The 18,257-nt window shown below is 29.0% G+C and overlaps 2 protein-coding genes across 2 annotated transcripts; one reads left to right on the top strand and one right to left on the bottom strand.

Moving 5' to 3' along the window:
* The first annotated feature begins 2,179 nt into the window (after nt 1–2,179).
* LOC129921414 (ceramide-1-phosphate transfer protein) lies at nt 2,180–4,986 on the top strand. The gene is made up of 3 exons (XM_056003224.1): nt 2,180–2,405; nt 2,480–2,691; nt 4,627–4,986. The coding sequence occupies exons 1-3, from the start codon at nt 2,290–2,292 to the stop codon at nt 4,920–4,922; spliced, it is 624 nt and encodes a 207-aa protein (XP_055859199.1). The 5' UTR covers nt 2,180–2,289; the 3' UTR covers nt 4,923–4,986.
* Nucleotides 4,987–11,875: 6,889 nt separating this feature from the next.
* LOC129906040 (WD repeat-containing protein 89) lies at nt 11,876–17,999 on the bottom strand. The gene is made up of 6 exons (XM_055981663.1): nt 17,866–17,999; nt 17,646–17,802; nt 17,346–17,581; nt 12,342–12,663; nt 12,062–12,283; nt 11,876–12,002 (listed from the first exon to the last, which is right to left on the bottom strand). Exons 1-6 carry the CDS (start codon nt 17,888–17,890, stop codon nt 11,891–11,893), a joined length of 1,074 nt encoding a protein of 357 aa, XP_055837638.1. The 5' UTR covers nt 17,891–17,999; the 3' UTR covers nt 11,876–11,890.
* Between the last annotated feature and the right edge of the window lie 258 nt (nt 18,000–18,257).

The raw sequence follows: 18,257 nt of genomic DNA on the forward strand, positions 1-18,257 counted from the left end.
ACCATTTTTTTTTTAATTTCATGAAAATTATTAATTTCATTATTTTTTTTTTGACAATTTGAATACACAGAATCATTCAGAATGATAAGAAGACTTTATCTCTTAAGTTTAAATAAATTCGGTCCAGACCAATGAAATAACCAAATCGCAACAAAAACATCACTGTTAAAAAAAGTGCCAAGTTCTCTTATGTTGAAATTAAGCTGGCACAAAAAGTACTGAGATATAAAAGTGTACCAAGTTGTTCTCTTCACAATTTTTATTTTAACTACCGATTTTTAAAGTTATTTCAAAAATTGCCAAGTAAACAATCAAAATATTATTGATACAAATTTTAAACCAAACTTTAGAGCTTGGTACACTTTTACATCTCAGTACTTTTTCAACATAGGAGAACTTGGCTCTTTTTTTAACAGTGATGTTTTTGTTGTGATTTCACTACTTTTTGCAAGGTATTGCTGTAGAATTTAAAATTTCTATATTTGATTAAAATTCAGTGAAAATGGGCGGTTATCACGCCCCTGTCTGAAATTCTCAAATTTTAGATGTTTTCCTTTGTATAAACTACCAGCTCTACCATTCTAGCAAATTTCAAGATTCTACCCTTAATCAGAAGCGCTCTATAATATTTGATAAAAATTCAGTGGAAATGGGCGGTTGCCACTCCCCCTAGCTGAAATTCTCAGATTTTAAATTTTAACTTTTTTTACTTTGTATAAACTACCCAGCTCTATCATTCTACCATGTTTCAAGATTCTACGGTAATCAGAAGTGCTCTGTAATAATAATAATTGATGCAAATTCGTAGAAAATGGGCGGTTACCACGCCCCCTGAATTGAAAACCTCAAATTTTTCCCTTTGTATACACCACAAGCCCCATCACCGTGTAAAAATTCAAGTTTCTACGAAAGCGGGAAGTTCTCCATAATTTTAACGATCTGTCAGTGAGTCAGTCAGTTGCGGTTTTTGCGATTTTTGAAGCTCTATATCTCAGAAACTACTTATCCTAATTAGTTTAAAAATTATTATGAGGAGTTTGTTTTTGACTATTTCAACAAATGAAGCGAGTTTGAAATTTCTGGCATATTTGGTATAGAAGTTAGAGGGGGGTCGAAAAAAGTTCAAAACCACATTCAAACACAAGTTTTCGCATATACAGGTTTTATTAAAACACAAGTTTTCGATAAACCCACATAAAACCTGAAAAGTTAAACAATTCAGATTTTTATTTCGTTGTTTTAAAAATCATTTTGGGTGTAAGAAAACTCAAAAAGAGAAAGAAACAAGAATAGATTTTCAGACGCAATGGAAGAACATGGAAGAAAAAGCCGTGAAGTTAAAAGAAAAAACAATTTAGGTATTTCACAAGATTTTCTTTTTTGTTTATGAGGTAATGATTGTTATATTTGTACTTTTTAAATAAGAAACAATTTAATATCATTGAAATATGTATGTTTTTAACTACATATTTTTCCAAATATTTTGGAAATGTCTGTGCGGTAGCAGAAGCAAAACAATTGAAATGTAAACAAAAAAAAATTGAAAATATCCGGTGGTGAACACTTTTTGAGTTTTCAAAACCTATTAAAAAAGGTCTTTTTGAAAATTTGAGTATATCAGAATTTGCCGTTAATTAGTTTTGATAATTTCGAATTTGTCGCTCGATGATTTCATAAGAAAATATGTTGTTTCGCTAACTTGATATCAACTTAGCAATACACCATCTCTAAAAAAAGTTGTTTTTTTTTTTTTTGAAAAATTGAGTATTACGGATTTGCCGCTAATTTGTCGTTAATTAGTTGTGTCAATTTAAAATTTGTCACTCATTGCTTTCATTGAAATTATGTGTTGTTCCGTTAACTTGACACGAATTTACCAAGTTTTGCTTGAAAAAGTTACTTAGACTTAACGGATCAAAGCGTGGCTTATACCTGAATGTGCCGTTCGTAACCCACGAATTAGTTGTGACAAGAAGTTTCATTTTTTCGCTCACTGTTCTTATTAAAAAAAAAATTATTTTTTGAGTTAAAAGTTTTATTTTTACTGAACATGTTCATTTTTGTATTTACATCATACCTCACTCACATCTCTGTAAAAAATGACATTTCTCATAAATTTATTTGACATCACAAAAAAATCCAACGTCAGCCTAGAGTCAACCCCTTTGTTGCAAATTTTCCTACTAAAAAACCATTATTTACTAATTTATTTATAAACTATTTATATCAATTAAAAAAAAAAAAACTCTAAACCTCAACAGTATTTTATTATAATTATACAACAACAAAATGTCTGTAGAATGTTTCAACATTGAACGTTGTTTAGAAAAATTCAATGCTAGCCTCAAAGACGAAGATGATGTTCTTTTGGATGAATATCTTCAAGGATTCGAAGAAATCAATAGGTAAACAGAAATGACAATAAAAATGAACAAGCCCTAATTAAATTTATAACCTCGTTAACTCTGATTCATTTTAGTTTCTTTCATTTAATGGGAACAGTATTTGGCTTTGTTAGCAGCGATGTTCGAGCTAAAATTGATATTTTAGCTGATTTTCGAAAAAAAGAAAACTCGGAACAATTTACATCTATTAAACAAATGATAGAATATGAAAAGTCTGGTGGACTTTTAAACGACACCAGCTACGTGTCCGGTAGTCGGACTTTGTTACGTCTTCATCGAGGTTTGGGTGAGTTAGTTTATTTATAGTGGAGTAACTAAAGCAAATTATTAGAGAACCCGGCCGAACAGCTCTGATTTTGATGATCTTTTTTTTTAAACGTCGGTAATTAAAAAGTCTGTAAGTTGAAAATTCCCGGTGTTGCCGTATTGTTTTTTTTTAAATTAAAATTAAATTTTTTAAACAAAACCATTTTTTTATAAAATTTCATAAAATACATGATACCAAAAGATTCTCTAGGTAATTTAAGGAAAAAAATTAATGGGAGTAAAAGACAATCTTCCATCGTTTAAGCTATAAATACAATTTTCTCACAAACTGACTTCAAACACAAAAACAAATATCTTCGGCTTAGAGTGTAAACCTGCTAACTCCCACCTGCAAACTCCATAAAAATGATTTCTAAAATTGATTAAAAATACAAAAAGCTTTCAAGTCTTATCAATTCTTTTACATTTAATAGTATGAAATCTAAGGAATAACTTTATGCTGTCTTGAATTTATTGAAACATTTAGAAATATTTTATTTTTTAACAATTTTGTCACGAGTGTAAAAGTGAAGTTAGCAGGTTTACACTCTTAGCCGACGATATTTTAAACACAACGGCAATACCTACAATATTTGCATACACGTTTTTGAAAAGCCGGAATCTCATTTCTATTTGTAAAATTTAAATCCACTAAATTTAATCAAGAGTTTTTGAAAGAATGGTCCTCAATCCAGAATTTAAAAAAAAAGGTTATAAAAAATTTTTAAATGACTTTTTTTCAAACTTTTTCGTAGTAAAATAATAAAATTTTTGGCCATAGATATTATCAGATGAATTCTTAAGAGGAAAAGGTAATATTTATTGAAGTTTTGAAAAAAAAAAAATTAAAAATTGCTTCAATTTCATTGGATTTTTTTGATATAAAACAGAATATTTGTATTGAAATAATTGATTTTCTCAAAGACTTTGGCAAATAAGAACTTTAAAATTAAAAAATAATTAAGAAAAAATAACTTTATATTTAAATGTTAAACTTAGGGCGTGTGTGAATTGCGTTAAATAGTTAACCCCGTGTAAAATTTTTGACAGTACAAAACCATCCGCAAACAAAATTTAACCTATATTTAACCAGGTCCCAGAGCCCATTGAATTTTTAACAGGATAAAATTTTTATTCACCTCAATAGCGTCAAAAATTTTACACCCTGTTAACTATTTAACGCAATTCACACACGGCCAACCCAGAAAAGGTTTAAGAGCCTTAAAAAAAAATAAGTTAATTTTTTTTTTCAAATTTCTATTAAAAAAAGTTCTTCGAAAATGAAATACTTTTTAATTTTTTTCATAAACTGTAATACGTATTGACATTTTTTCTTATAATTTCAAATCTTAATAAATGTGGCCAGAAAAACGTCAAAAATAAATACATTTTATGTTACGAAAAAGTTTTAAAAAGGACGTGTTAAAATTTTTTCAATAATTTTTTTTTTTTTCAAAAACCCTTTCCTCAATTAACTTAATTTTAATTTTACAAATATGAATAAGCTTCTAGCTTTTTAAAAATGTATATCTATTTAAATATTTTAGGTGTTGCCGTTGTGTTAAAATATTTTTTTTTTTGTGTTTGGAAGATTGTCCAAACAACTATACGGGAGTTTTTCTTTAATTGCCTAAAATCTTTTGGCATTTGTAAATTTATGAAATTTAAGCAAAAAATTTGTTTGTTCACAAAAATCTTCAATAAAATTTAAAAAATCAAAACGGCAACAGCTGCAATTTAATCTATAGACTTTAAAGTATTTTTAATTACCGACGTTTGAAAAAAAAAATAATCAAAATCAGAGCTGTTCAGCCGGGTTCCCTAATATTGCCATTTTATTAGCTTTAGTTACTCTGCTATTATTTGTGTTTTTGTTATCGATTCTATATCATTTTTCTTATCTTTTTTTATTTAGAATTTGTTCACGAGTTTCTCCTTCGAGTGGGTGATTTGGGTGAATGTGATAAAACATCCGGTTGTTGTAAGAGTGCTTACAATGATACCCTCTCAAAGCATCACTCGTGGCTGATAAGACGTGGTGCACTTGTTGCCATGTATGCAATGCCTACGAAAGGCGAATTGCTAAAACGTGTTGGAGTGAGTCAAAGTCGTGCCACGGAAATTCTACCCGATATGTTAAAGGCCACAAAAATAGTACACAATCGAACGGAGAGTTTGTATACTCTGTTTGAATTACACGAACTGCCTTAAAAAAAAAAAAGAAAATACATATTTCTAAGTTATTGCTTTTTATGGTCACACATTCCAATTTATTTTGGGTCAAGTTAGTTAATTTGAATTTTATAAAAAAAAAAAAAAACAAAAAAATTGGTATTCCTTTTATGTAGTATTTCCATAAGATCAAGATGCTATTTTGTTATATCGCTGGCTAAGAATTATAGGGTTGTATGTCAACTCACCTTAGTTTTGAGAAAATCGATCTCAAAGTTTTTTAAGGCTGGTTTTTGGATAAAATAGTTACATAGCAGTAAAGTATTGATGCAATCTTATAAAGGACCCTAAAAAAATTATAAAACCATGAAAAAAACATTAATTTCACCACAAAAAAGGATTCTATGAGCATTTTAAAAAAATGACATAGAACCTTTTTATGAAAAAATTTGTAAAAAAATTTGAAAAAGGTTCTATGTTCAACATAGAACCTTATAGTTATAAAGAGCTTACACGTAATAAATGCATTTTATATGAAAAAAGTGACTTCATCGTGAAATAGGCTTTGATTTAATTTAATTTTATTCAAGTTTTGCACAAAACAGTCAAAATCTATTTTAAATAACAGAACAAAATACCACAAAGTTGTTGCATTTTTAGAAAACAACAATTGTTGAATTAGGTACACAGAAAAAAGACATGTTAAAAACATTTAGAATTTTTATTAAATCAATCGGATTTTTGCATGTTTTTTTGCCAGAAAGACAGTCGTCTTAAAACAATCATCTACGGTACAAAATGTATGCCAAAAAAAATTTAAAGTTTGTTTAATCTTTTTATTTTAATAAGTAGATAAAATTAATGAAAAATAATTTCAGTCTTAGCAGGTATCTGCACTTAAATTTTCTTAAGAAGAAAATTTTTATTGAAATGAAGTTCACTTTGATTTTAAAAAGGTTTAAACAAATTTTACTTATTTTTATTAGAAATCTTATTAATTTAAGAGGATTGGATTTTAGAGGAGTATCATCTTGATTCTAAGTTGCTTATTTGTCTCCATGTATAACGTAAGTAAATTTGCTTCAAGTTAAAAAAAATTTTTATTGAAATGAAGTTCACTTTGGTTTAAACAAATTTTACTTATTTTTATTAGAAATCTTATTAATTTAAGAGGATTGGATTTTAGAGGAGTATCATCTTGATTCTAAGTTGCTTATTTGTCTCCATGTATAACGTAAGTAAATTTGCTTCAAGTTAAAAAAAAAATTTTATTCGATGAAACTATTAATAGAAATAAACTAATATAATTTTTAAGATGAATAACGAAGAGTTCACAACGGTTAGTAGAGTAAAATCTTGACCTTTGAAAAAAAAAATACTGAATTTTCCAAATACCACTAAAAATTAGTTAATTTTTTGTTTTTTGGGTACTAAGGTGACTTCTTTTATTTAAAGTTAAGGAATCTAAGTGTTTCTTTAACTTTTGGTTTATTAATACGAACTATGAAATTCCCAACCTCGATTATGAAAAAAAAGTTTTCAAAAAATCACTTCCAACTCTTGGCACACAAAAAAACATTATTTTAATTTAATTATGATGTAAGAATATCTAGGTTATGAATTATTGCAAAAGTTAAGGTTGGATAGTACAAATTTTTTGGTTTAAAGAGTACAGAACGAGATACAAAAATTCTTTGCTGTTAAGCAAAAGCCCGTCCGCTAACTTGATAGTCGATAGTTGATAGTCAAAAACGACGAATTATGGAGCAAAATCGTCGTTTTTGACTGTCATTTATTGACTATCAAGTTAGCCGACTCCATCCCTGTTGTTCAATACCAGCAAAAACATCAAAAGATCTTTTATTTTTTCTTTAGTAAGAAAAAAGATCATTTCCATAAGATTTCATTTTGAAAAATTTGCGTAAAAAAGTTCTATGTAACTTAAATCAATGTATTTTTTGTTTGAAAAAATCAGTAAAAAGGTTCTATGTTGCAATTTGAATAACATAGAACCTTATTATATTAATACATGTATGTGAAATCATGAAAGTTGTATGTCTTTTTTACCTGTGCCGTCGCCATTAATTTTTTTCTAATTTTTTTTTAAATTTTATCTAAAAGCCACTGAAATTACGAAAATTTTGGTGTATAAAACTCATTTTTTGTATTTTGTATGAAATACACCCTTATAATTCTCAGCCAGCGATATATGTAGCATTCTAAAAGAAATGTTTGAAAAGTCCTTTTTTTAAATCCTTTCCAACATCGTCATATTTCAATGCATTTATTCCAACTGTGTTCCAAAGCTTTTATTCCCTTTTTATAAGCCGATTCCTTTCAACTTTTCGAAAAACGGCTCTATCTAAGCAAACATCTTCTCGTTGGTTAAGAATTTGTGTCCAGTCAAATATTTTTTTAAGGCAGGAAAAAGGTAAGTAAGTGCCAAATCAGGTGAATAAGAGAAGTGGTTCAGTACACCAAATCGAAGTTCATGGAGGTTAGCCATGAAAACAACTGACTTGTGTGCTGTAGCATTATCCTAAAAGAAATTACCTTATTTTTTTGGCTAGTGCTGATCTTTTTTCGGCAACTTTTTCAAGTCAGTTGAATATTTGTTTTCACTTTTCATTACTTGAGTTATCAATTTCAACTTATTCGACTCTAAAACCTTTTTTTCTTTCAGTCAAATTTGCTCGTGACAGGTGGTGAAGGTGGAATTGTAACGCTATGGACAACAAGATTAGGAGATCAACAATCCCAAAATAGTCAACGAAATACACTCAAGTCAAAATCTAAAAAATCACACAAAACAACACCCTATTGACAATAATAACAACAATAAGTTTATGTTTGTATTCTTTACAAATAAATGTTTTTATTTAAATAGTAGTTGCTATTGATTTTAATAAAATTTTCTTTACAATAAAGCGACAAGATTGTACATTACACAGAGACAGATAGAGGTTCTACAAATAGGAACAAACAGCTAATAATACAAATAAAACACGAAATGGTAACGGAGTTACGAATAACAGAGTTACGCGCGACAGAGTTACGGCCGTCAAAGTTATGTGAAACCGAAGTTACGAAAAACTAGAGTTACGAATTCTAAAGTTATATGTTAAGCTATGACATGTGATTTTTGGGTTGGCAACAATTGCGAGGAAGGATATGGAATTATGGAAACATAAATTAGAGAATATCGATACGTTGCTGCAATATTAGTTGGACAAATAAGAAGTTAATTTCAATTATGTCCCCCAAACTTACATAAGTATACATATGTTTTTTTTCTATTTCAACGTTTTTGCGATCTTCTCACAAAAACAAAACCATATATGTATATCTATACCTATCCAATCAAAATTTTACAAGATTAAATAACACCCATTTTCGCTTTACTCATCTAGTTCTGACCAATGAGAAAAATGTTAATCTCTTGTTTGTATTTCCATAATTCCATATCGTTCCTCGCAATTGTTGCCAACCCAAAAATCACATGTCATAGCTTAACATAACTTTAGAATTCGTAACTCTAGTTTTTCGTAACTTCGGTTTCGCGTTACTTTGACGCTCGTAACTCTGTCGCCCGTAACTCTGGTATTCGTAACTTCGTCGGTTTCCCATAAAACACAATAGGCCAGCTGCTTGTAAACCTTTTTTTAAATATCAGACAAGCTTGAAGTAAGCTTGTATAAATAATTACACTAACAAGAGTTTATATATCGCTGGCTGAGAATTATAAGGGTGTATTTCATACAAAATACAAAAAATGAGTTTTATACACCAAAATTTTCGTAATTTCAGTGGCTTTTAGATAAAATTTAAAAAAAAATTAGAAAAAAATTAATGGCGACGGCACAGGTAAAAAAGACATACAACTTTCATGATTTCACATACATGTATTAATATAATAAGGTTCTATGTTATTCAAATTGCAACATAGAACCTTTTTACTGATTTTTTCAAACAAAAAATACATTGATTTAAGTTACATAGAACTTTTTTACGCAAATTTTTCAAAATGAAATCTTATGGAAATGATCTTTTTTCTTACTAAAGAAAAAATAAAAGATCTTTTGATGTTTTTGCTGGTATTGAACAACAGGGATGGAGTCGGCTAACTTGATAGTCAATAAATGACAGTCAAAAACGACGATTTTGCTCCATAATTCGTCGTTTTTGACTATCAACTATCGACTATCAAGTTAGCGGACGGGCTTTTGCTTAACAGCAAAGAATTTTTGTATCTCGTTCTGTACTCTTTAAACCAAAAAATTTGTACTATCCAACCTTAACTTTTGCAATAATTCATAACCTAGATATTCTTACATCATAATTAAATTAAAATAATGTTTTTTTGTGTGCCAAGAGTTGGAAGTGATTTTTTGAAAACTTTTTTTTCATAATCGAGGTTGGGAATTTCATAGTTCGTATTAATAAACCAAAAGTTAAAGAAACACTTAGATTCCTTAACTTTAAATAAAAGAAGTCACCTTAGTACCCAAAAAACAAAAAATTAACTAATTTTTAGTGGTATTTGGAAAATTCAGTATTTTTTTTTTCAAAGGTCAAGATTTTACTCTACTAACCGTTGTGAACTCTTCGTTATTCATCTTAAAAATTATATTAGTTTATTTCTATTAATAGTTTCATCGAATAAAATTTTTTTTTTAACTTGAAGCAAATTTACTTACGTTATACATGGAGACAAATAAGCAACTTAGAATCAAGATGATACTCCTCTAAAATCCAATCCTCTTAAATTAATAAGATTTCTAATAAAAATAAGTAAAATTTGTTTAAACCAAAGTGAACTTCATTTCAATAAAAATTTTTTTTAACTTGAAGCAAATTTACTTACGTTATACATGGAGACAAATAAGCAACTTAGAATCAAGATGATACTCCTCTAAAATCCAATCCTCTTAAATTAATAAGATTTCTAATAAAAATAAGTAAAATTTGTTTAAACCTTTTTAAAATCAAAGTGAACTTCATTTCAATAAAAATTTTCTTCTTAAGAAAATTTAAGTGCAGATACCTGCTAAGACTGAAATTATTTTTCATTAATTTTATCTACTTATTAAAATAAAAAGATTAAACAAACTTTAAATTTTTTTTGGCATACATTTTGTACCGTAGATGATTGTTTTAAGACGACTGTCTTTCTGGCAAAAAAACATGCAAAAATCCGATTGATTTAATAAAAATTCTAAATGTTTTTAACATGTCTTTTTTCTGTGTACCTAATTCAACAATTGTTGTTTTCTAAAAATGCAACAACTTTGTGGTATTTTGTTCTGTTATTTAAAATAGATTTTGACTGTTTTGTGCAAAACTTGAATAAAATTAAATTAAATCAAAGCCTATTTCACGATGAAGTCACTTTTTTCATATAAAATGCATTTATTACGTGTAAGCTCTTTATAACTATAAGGTTCTATGTTGAACATAGAACCTTTTTCAAATTTTTTTACAAATTTTTTCATAAAAAGGTTCTATGTCATTTTTTAAAATGCTCATAGAATCCTTTTTTGTGGTGAAATTAATGTTTTTTTTCATGGTTTTATAATTTTTTTTAGGGTCCTTTATAAGATTGCATCAATACTTTACTGCTATGTAACTATTTTATCCAAAAACCAGCCTTAAAAAACTTTGAGATCGATTTTCTCAAAACTAAGGTGAGTTGACATACAACCCTATAATTCTTAGCCAGCGATATGTATACGAGAAGGACAACGATCTTAATTGCGCCAACTGTAGGGGTATAAGACTTCTCAGAATTGCATATAAACATTTGATCGCATAGAATATATTCAGATAGTTTCAAGAGAAAACCATTGGAAAGGGGCATGAAAATGGTAATGATGATGTGTTACTTTGAAAAGAACATTTTCGAGTAATGTTCATATCACTGTGTTTCGTTGCAGAATCCAGGAGAAGATTTACAAACAACTTCATTACTCTTTTAATTTTTGCGAATTTTATTAAGAGCCGTTCCTTGCAGACTCTCATTTAAAAATTTATGAATGCTGTTCGGAACAGAAATGTTTTCATTTAAAACCAAAAAGTTGAACTTTTCTGTTCTGAACCAGTTCATCAAAAAAATCCGTAGTTTGATGAGAAATCGGCAATTGGCCAAGAAGCTAAAAATACAGAGATGAATAAGCAAAGAATTTGAATGCATCAGTCTGAAGAATATTCGAGTGCTACCAATGCAAGATAAAATTATCATTCTCATGAAAAAAGATATTATTGACGATTTGTTTATTTCTAGCCAAAGAAGCAGTACCCTGAAAAATCAACAGGTGGCAGTCTTTCGAATCAGGTAGAACCATTTACTTGTTACGGAAAAAGACGGAGAATTACTAAATGTTCAAGGTAAACAAATTGTGAACTGACCAGAAGAAAAATGAAAAAAAAAAAAAACACTCACTATCAAATGAAATCAAAAGTAGAGAGGGAAGCAGAAATCGTAAGACTGAAAATCAATACGCGAAAAACAAAGAATCAGCCTCGGAGACCCTGTTATCCTCTCAAAAAAATTATTGTCTAGAACTGGTATAGAAAGGAGAGAGTTTCCAATATCTAAAGAGTATTGTCATCACAAGCCGAATCGGGTAGGCAATGACTGGGTTTGAGATGTTTTTTAATGTCTGGAGGAATAACTTCGTCGTGTACTAACCTCTGAACTCACTTAGTCTAGTGTGACGGAAAAAGTTTTTTTTTTTTAATAAAATGAAAAATTACTAGAGAGAGAGAGAGAGAGAGAGAGAGAACTGCTTCAAAAAGCTATTTGACTTTATGACGAATTCCAATCTACGGAAATTTTCTACTAATTCCGAAAAAAAAAAAACGATCACAAAATCCGTTTCAGAACCAAGAGGCATGCCTTCGGTTACTGATGTCAATCCGGCAAATCCCAAAGTTAGATCACTTAATGTGAAGTAAATACATGAAGAAAAACATGGTACAAAAAATGTTTGAGTAGAAACATAAAAAACTTAACTTACCTGTGGATCATACATGCTTTCCCTGATAATTTGCTTATTTTCATCGAATAGTGCATGTGGAAGTAGTTTTTTGCCTTGCAATTTAACAGACCTCACAACCTCTCTGAAACATAAGATCATTCAAACCCAACCATCAAATCCAATTTCAGACTGATTACTCACCCTTTGTTATAATTCGAAGTGGCTAACAAAAATACACCTCCATCGGCCAAGTCATGACACGAAATCAAACTACAATCCGAAACTGATTTCCTTTTGATTTTGTCAGTAACTTGACACCTTTCAAATTCTGCAATAAGATCACCTTCTTCACATTCGTATGTTTTCAAATCATTCGTGTGAGTAATACAGGATATGTAATCTTTCTCATAAACGTTTTTATGCCTGTCAAATGAAGTTTCAAAATCAAGTCAAGTTTAGAATAATATTGAATATTACTTACCAATTTAATTTGTGAACACTACTTTCTGTATTAACTGTTGTCAGTAAAGCATCATCTTCAGAAGTCTGAGAGATATCAAAGAAATTTATTAAACCATCAATGGATCCAGTACAAAGCAAATCTGGATTTGTTGGATGGAATTTAATAGCAGTTATGTCATCTTCATGGCTTTCAAAGTAGCCACCCATCAAAGCCTTTTGCCGGACATCGAAGAATTGAAGATAAACTTCACTTCGAATCTTATCAGTTCCACTGCAGATGACACGGCCATTTGAGTTCACATCAAAACAACAAATGGTATTTTTTGTTGACTCCGCAGGTCCTGAAATGTTTAAGAAATGTTATATTATGTAATTTAAAAATATCTTAAATTTTGTCGTACGACCGAGCTAGGTTTGAAAATTCTTTAGATGCTTGGAATAGTTATAAAATAGCTAGAAATGTTTATAAGCGCGAATTTGTGTTAAGGCAAAATCTTTATATATTGCATCTTAAAATAAACTTCTGTGCTGGTGATCAGAAAGAAAAACCAAAGTTTTGAAGAGTCAAATTTTTAAAAACAGAACTAAATGATATAATGGAGTTGAAAATCGAAAAACAGAAATTTCCCGTGCATTTAACACATTTTTTTTTTGTAGTAAGTGCAAGGCTATTCATAATAGTATACAAAAAATTCCATACTGTGATATGATAATGTTTTAATCCATATAAATAAATTCAAATTTAAATTGATTAACATTCAAGATCTTGAACAGTCAATCAAAGCTATGTTTTAGTCTAAATTGTAGAATAGTTTTTGATTGCAATAATGAAATTCTCTAATTTTTACAAAATAAAATCTGGTCTCTTTGTTATAATTCTTCTATATACATGGCTAATATTATCAAAATTGAAGATTTGAATATTGTTGACACAAGCAAGAACAATTCAACTTTTAAACTCAATCACATATAACTGTACTCCTGTCATCGAATAATGCGTGCAAAAACCTCTTCAGTCCCTGGACTTCAGTTGTTTTTGGAACCGGTTGACCGGTTTTTTACCCAGAATACGCATCTACCTTTGAGGAACTTTTTTCAGCAAAAAAATCATTTTTAAAAAAGATGTGACTTAAGTGGTTTTTGACCGTTTCAAATAAACTTCAATGAAAACTTGAAGTGTTTTGAACAGTGTTTGGCTATAAAGTTTTTTTTTTTTATTCAAGAAGAACACGGTGTGATATCTTGCAGGGATGGAAAATGACATTTTTTAATTGTACTGAAAATTTCATTTGTATTGTACTGAAATGGATACAATGTATTGAAATATATTTTTCACACGAGAAATTAATATAAAATTTAATCAAAGTGTTTTATTTGCAAAAACTCTAAAATTTTGCATACACTTTTCATTATTTTGTGAGTAAAAGAATAATTTTTATTTAATTTCGGTATAAATAAATATATATTCACAAAAGACTACCAGTATTCAAAAAATTGAAAAAGAAAATGCAAAATCGTATGGACCCAAAAATAAAAGTGCAATTTTGGTTTTCAGGTTCAGTTTTGAACACAAAATAAGTTTTAAAAACTTAAATATTCGATAATTACCATAACATAATGAAAAGATATAGGTAGTGTTAACACATTTCAAACATAAGATAAAGACTAACGTGTTTTCTTTAAATTTCATGAAATTTAATCTACACTAACATGCCTTAATGCTTTATTTTGAAAATTGTTTTCATTTTTTTTTCTGAATTTATAACATAGTGTATTCATTGTTTTGCATTTCAACTCTCTTATTCGAACAGCATTTACAATATTTGCTGATGAATTTGAAAAAAATAGAACAAATTGATCAGTTTTATAAATATTTTCAAAAAACAAGTCACTCAAATTGTAACATTTACCTATTTTGGTTCAAATTTTTGGTTGCTCCTCAACTATAGGTCGTTTCAAATCAAAAGTCCAATGGAAAATTGAGCAAAAATAAAAAAAACTCATTCGCTTACTGGAAGGAAGCTGAACTTTTTCTAAAATTACGATAAAATAATGAAGAACAGTTCTTGATATCCTTATTTTAATTAATTGATCCGTCTGTGAGATTCACTGGGTTAGCCTCAGAAAGTGGAGGCAAGTCTCCCGGGCTTGCATCACTCGATATCCGCGGACAATACAAAAAAACATACAATTATTTAATTATTTATCATTTGAAGGCAGTTGGGATAACTTTGCCGAAGATATTGTTATAGGACTAGGTGAAGATGGACCAGAAATGTGCAGTTTATATGATAGCTAAAAATTCTATTCACATCTTTTCATTTGTATAATTGGGCAGTAAATATCTTATTTTTATTTTTGAATTATTTTGGAGTCGTCACCATAGAAATCATTAATAAACAAATTCAGACTTTCGTTTGCTTATTTTTTTCTCTAGCATTTCTTTCATTCAAACAAGCATGATTTGTTGTTATTTTTGAGTTGATTTGTCGCAATGAGCCAATAAAATTGAGTTTTTTGTATATGTGCCCTTGATTATGAAAGTGGACTAAGTCACTCCTAAAAATGCCATCAAATCTAGCCTAAAAATAATTATTATTTAAGGGGTAAAGTTTATTTAAAAGCGAAATTGCAGTAAATAAACTTCTTTATTGCTCCTTCAATGATTTCATAAAAGAAATACAATAAAATCGTTATAAGAAAATTATTTTGTAAGTTTTTCTTTAAACAATGCAAAAAGTGACTTAGTCCACTTTCATAATCATGGGCACATATTTGTTCTCAATTTTATTGGAAGGGAGAAAATAATTGAGTTTTTTGTATATTTGTTCTCAATTTTGTTGGGAGGGAGAAAATAAACTCTGAGTCAGGACTTTTGATTTGAAACGACCTATATCATGTATTTTCGAGTTGCGTCTAAACTAATAATTTTTTTTATCCTCATAAAAAAATTAATAATTATTTTTATATAATATATAAATATTATTTCAAAGAGCTTATATTATACAGGGTGTCCCAAAAGTAATGGATCAAACGAAACATGCTGATAGGCCAACTTTAGGGCTCTCAGAATTTGGTAACTTGTTCATCCCAAATCCTTACGGTTTTCGATTTAATGCAGTTTTTGTGAAATTTTGAAAAATCCCGACTTTGCAACAGTATTTTGATTCCTCCGCTCATAATTGATTTTTGTTTTTTACAATTCTTTCACTTAAACATTGCCTAATAATAAGAAATAATTAATTAATCAAAATATCTTTTATTTCATACGCCATTTTGCGTTTTTGTTTTATAAAAACTCAATTTCTTACTTTTATTTCAGAGCAACACCCTGAAAAAAATTTGTATGGTGTGGTACAGGTTTATTATTTTATTGCAGTTTTCAAAAATGTATAAAAGTTTAAAAAGTTGAAGTTAGAACTAAAGATATTACAATTTGAATGCAAAAAAACAGAGGTTTTCAGAGCAAAATAACAAACAAAAATCGAGGCTTTTATTCAAAAAGCAATAAACAAACAACAGGCGAAAAAATGTGTTTATTTTTCTTTGTTATTTTTCTCTAAAAGCCCTGTTTTGTTGCTTTTAAATTGTAATATCTTTAGTTCTAACTTAAACTTTGGAAACTTTTATACATTTTTGAAAACTGCAATAACACGGCAAGTTTTTAAAATAATAAACCTGTACTACACCATACAAATTTTTTTCAGGGTGTTGCTCTGAAATAAAAGTAAGAAATTGAGTTTTTATAAAACATGGAACTGTTAATTAGTTTGCAGCAAAATGGCGTATAAAATAAAAAATATTTTGATTAATTAATTATTTCTTATTATTAGGCAATGTTTTAGTGAAAGAATTGTAAAAAAACAAAAATCAATAATGCGCGGAGGAAGCAAAATACTGTTGCAAAGTCGGAAATTTCACAAAAACTGCATTAAATCGAAAACCATAAAGATTTGGGATGAACAAGTTACCAAATTCTGAGAGCCCTAAAGTTGGCCTATCAGCATGTTTCGTTTGATCCATTACTTTTGGGACACCCTGTATATTGATATAAGTTTTCGTAACAGACATTCTCCTTATCCTCTAGGCTATCTCCACTTTTTGAAATAGGAAAACTTTTATCTATGTAAGCTTTTTAGGATTTGATTTTGGATTGCTGAATTTGCTTTTGGATTGTTGGATTTACTTTTGGATTGTTGGATTTACTTTTTGATTGTTGGATTTGCTTTTCTTAATTTTTTTATTTTACAAACCTAAACATTAAACACGTATGATACTAGAGCCAATGAGAAAACAGCGGAAGTTTCCCTGGGTGTCCACTTCTATTTGTAATTATTCAATGATTCGATACAATTGTATTGACTTTTCTATGCCTGATATCTTGTCAAAAGCTTTGATGAAATTAGTAGGCACAATCTACTTGTTTTGTATGTATTATTTAAAAGAATCAATACAATTTTCATCCAATTCTAATTAAAAATGTTACTGTTGAGCGACCTTTTGTTGAGGAACAGTGTTGCCACTTCAAAAAAAAGTTTGTGCAGTAGATCCATAAAAAATGCATTATATTAAAAAATTCGCAGTATTCAACAAGCAAAATACCCGTATGTTGAACTTACAGTCAGAATACCTTTCTTATTACACCCAAACTCATGTACAGAATTTAAATTAAGCATTTGTATACTTCCTTTTAGATTTTTTTTTCACAAATCCAGACTCTATCTGTTGGGCAAAAAACACTTTAAACAGTGTTAATCTTGGTGTTTTGCAGCCTTTTTTAGAGCTGGTTTTGAGTTTAGAGCAGATTTTGTACATTTCAATACTATTTAGTACAAAGGAATTGGTTTATTATTTCCTTAAAACGCTTGGAATTTGATTTGAAAAAGTGCAGTAGATTTGATTAAGTAGCAGTAGATTTATTTTTTGCAAGAAATGCAGTAGATCTACTGCAATTGCAGCAAAGTGGCAACGCTGTTGAGGAACAGTAAAAGATTTAACATACAAATATAACAATTCTTCTTACCTTCATATGAATGTTCAGATATGCCCGTTCGCAAATCATACAAAGTGACATCGCCATTTGTGCTTCCTATGAGTAAAGTATTTGGACTGTCGTCGAGGAATCTCACTCCACAAACAGCTCCGACGGGACTTTTTGGTGGAAGAGTGTCGAAAGAAGGATGTGAAAGTTTTTGATTGTTTATATCGAACATTTGTACGCTGTTGTTGGATAAGCCAGCGGCTATTCTTCCAAAGGATCTTAGAGAGAAAACAATAGGGGTTCAATTCTTGGAAGATGCAAATACTTCTATAAAACACTTACTTATCTGAACATAAATGAAGAATATAGACTTTCTTGAGAGACACAGCAGATTCATCGGCAATTTTGTATTTCACTGCAAAAGAATCTTCAATTTCAAATCTATCGCAAGTATCGTCGTCAATAATTGGATCCTCTTCATCAGAACTTTCTTCTGGTTCTATACAAAAAAATAATTGTTTCAAGAAATGTTTACAAAAATTATAATAATAGAAATGTTTACCATTAAATATTTTATTCTTTCCCATTTTTATTTTTGTTTAAAATTAAAAAAAAAAAACTTGCAAGTTAAAATTTTAAGAGAGAAAAAGTTGTTGTGTATGTTCGGCTAAATTTTTTTGATGTTTGCGCTGGATTTTGACAGTTATCTAGAAAAAAAAGTGCATTCAACGCACGTGGTTCGGTTCGTTGCGTTCAATGAAATAAAACTGAAATCTAATACAATGCAACGATTAATGCTTTTACACGATACAACTTTTTATGAGCAATTTTTTTTTTAATTTCTGAAATTTTCATTTACAATTCATTTGCAAAAAAAAAAAAATAAAATGAACGACATCGTGGACACAAAGCCAAAACCACGAATCTGCAAAATTGTAGTTTTGAGAAAAACGG

Source organism: Episyrphus balteatus, chromosome 1 (genome assembly GCF_945859705.1).
Source record: "Episyrphus balteatus chromosome 1, idEpiBalt1.1, whole genome shotgun sequence".
Taxonomy (NCBI): domain Eukaryota; kingdom Metazoa; phylum Arthropoda; class Insecta; order Diptera; family Syrphidae; genus Episyrphus; species Episyrphus balteatus.

What these genes read in the sequence shown, in the direction of transcription:
- LOC129921414 (XM_056003224.1), top strand. Translation starts at nt 2,290, where the DNA reads ATGTCTGTAGAATGTTTCAACATTGAACGTTGTTTAGAAAAATTCAAT. An exon ending in GGATTCGAAGAAATCAATAG is followed by an intron (nt 2,406 to 2,479) that starts GTAAACAGAAAT and finishes GATTCATTTTAG; the next exon opens with TTTCTTTCATTTAATGGGAA. An exon ending in ACGTCTTCATCGAGGTTTGG is followed by an intron (nt 2,692 to 4,626) that starts GTGAGTTAGTTT and finishes TTTTTTATTTAG; the next exon opens with AATTTGTTCACGAGTTTCTC.
- LOC129906040 (XM_055981663.1), bottom strand. Translation starts at nt 17,890, where the DNA reads ATGGGAAAGAATAAAATATTTAATG. An exon ending in CTTCATTTATGTTCAGATAA is followed by an intron (nt 17,582 to 17,645) that starts GTAAGTGTTTTA and finishes TTTCTCTCTAAG; the next exon opens with ATCCTTTGGAAGAATAGCCG. An exon ending in ATCTGAACATTCATATGAAG is followed by an intron (nt 12,664 to 17,345) that starts GTAAGAAGAATT and finishes TAAACATTTCAG; the next exon opens with GACCTGCGGAGTCAACAAAA.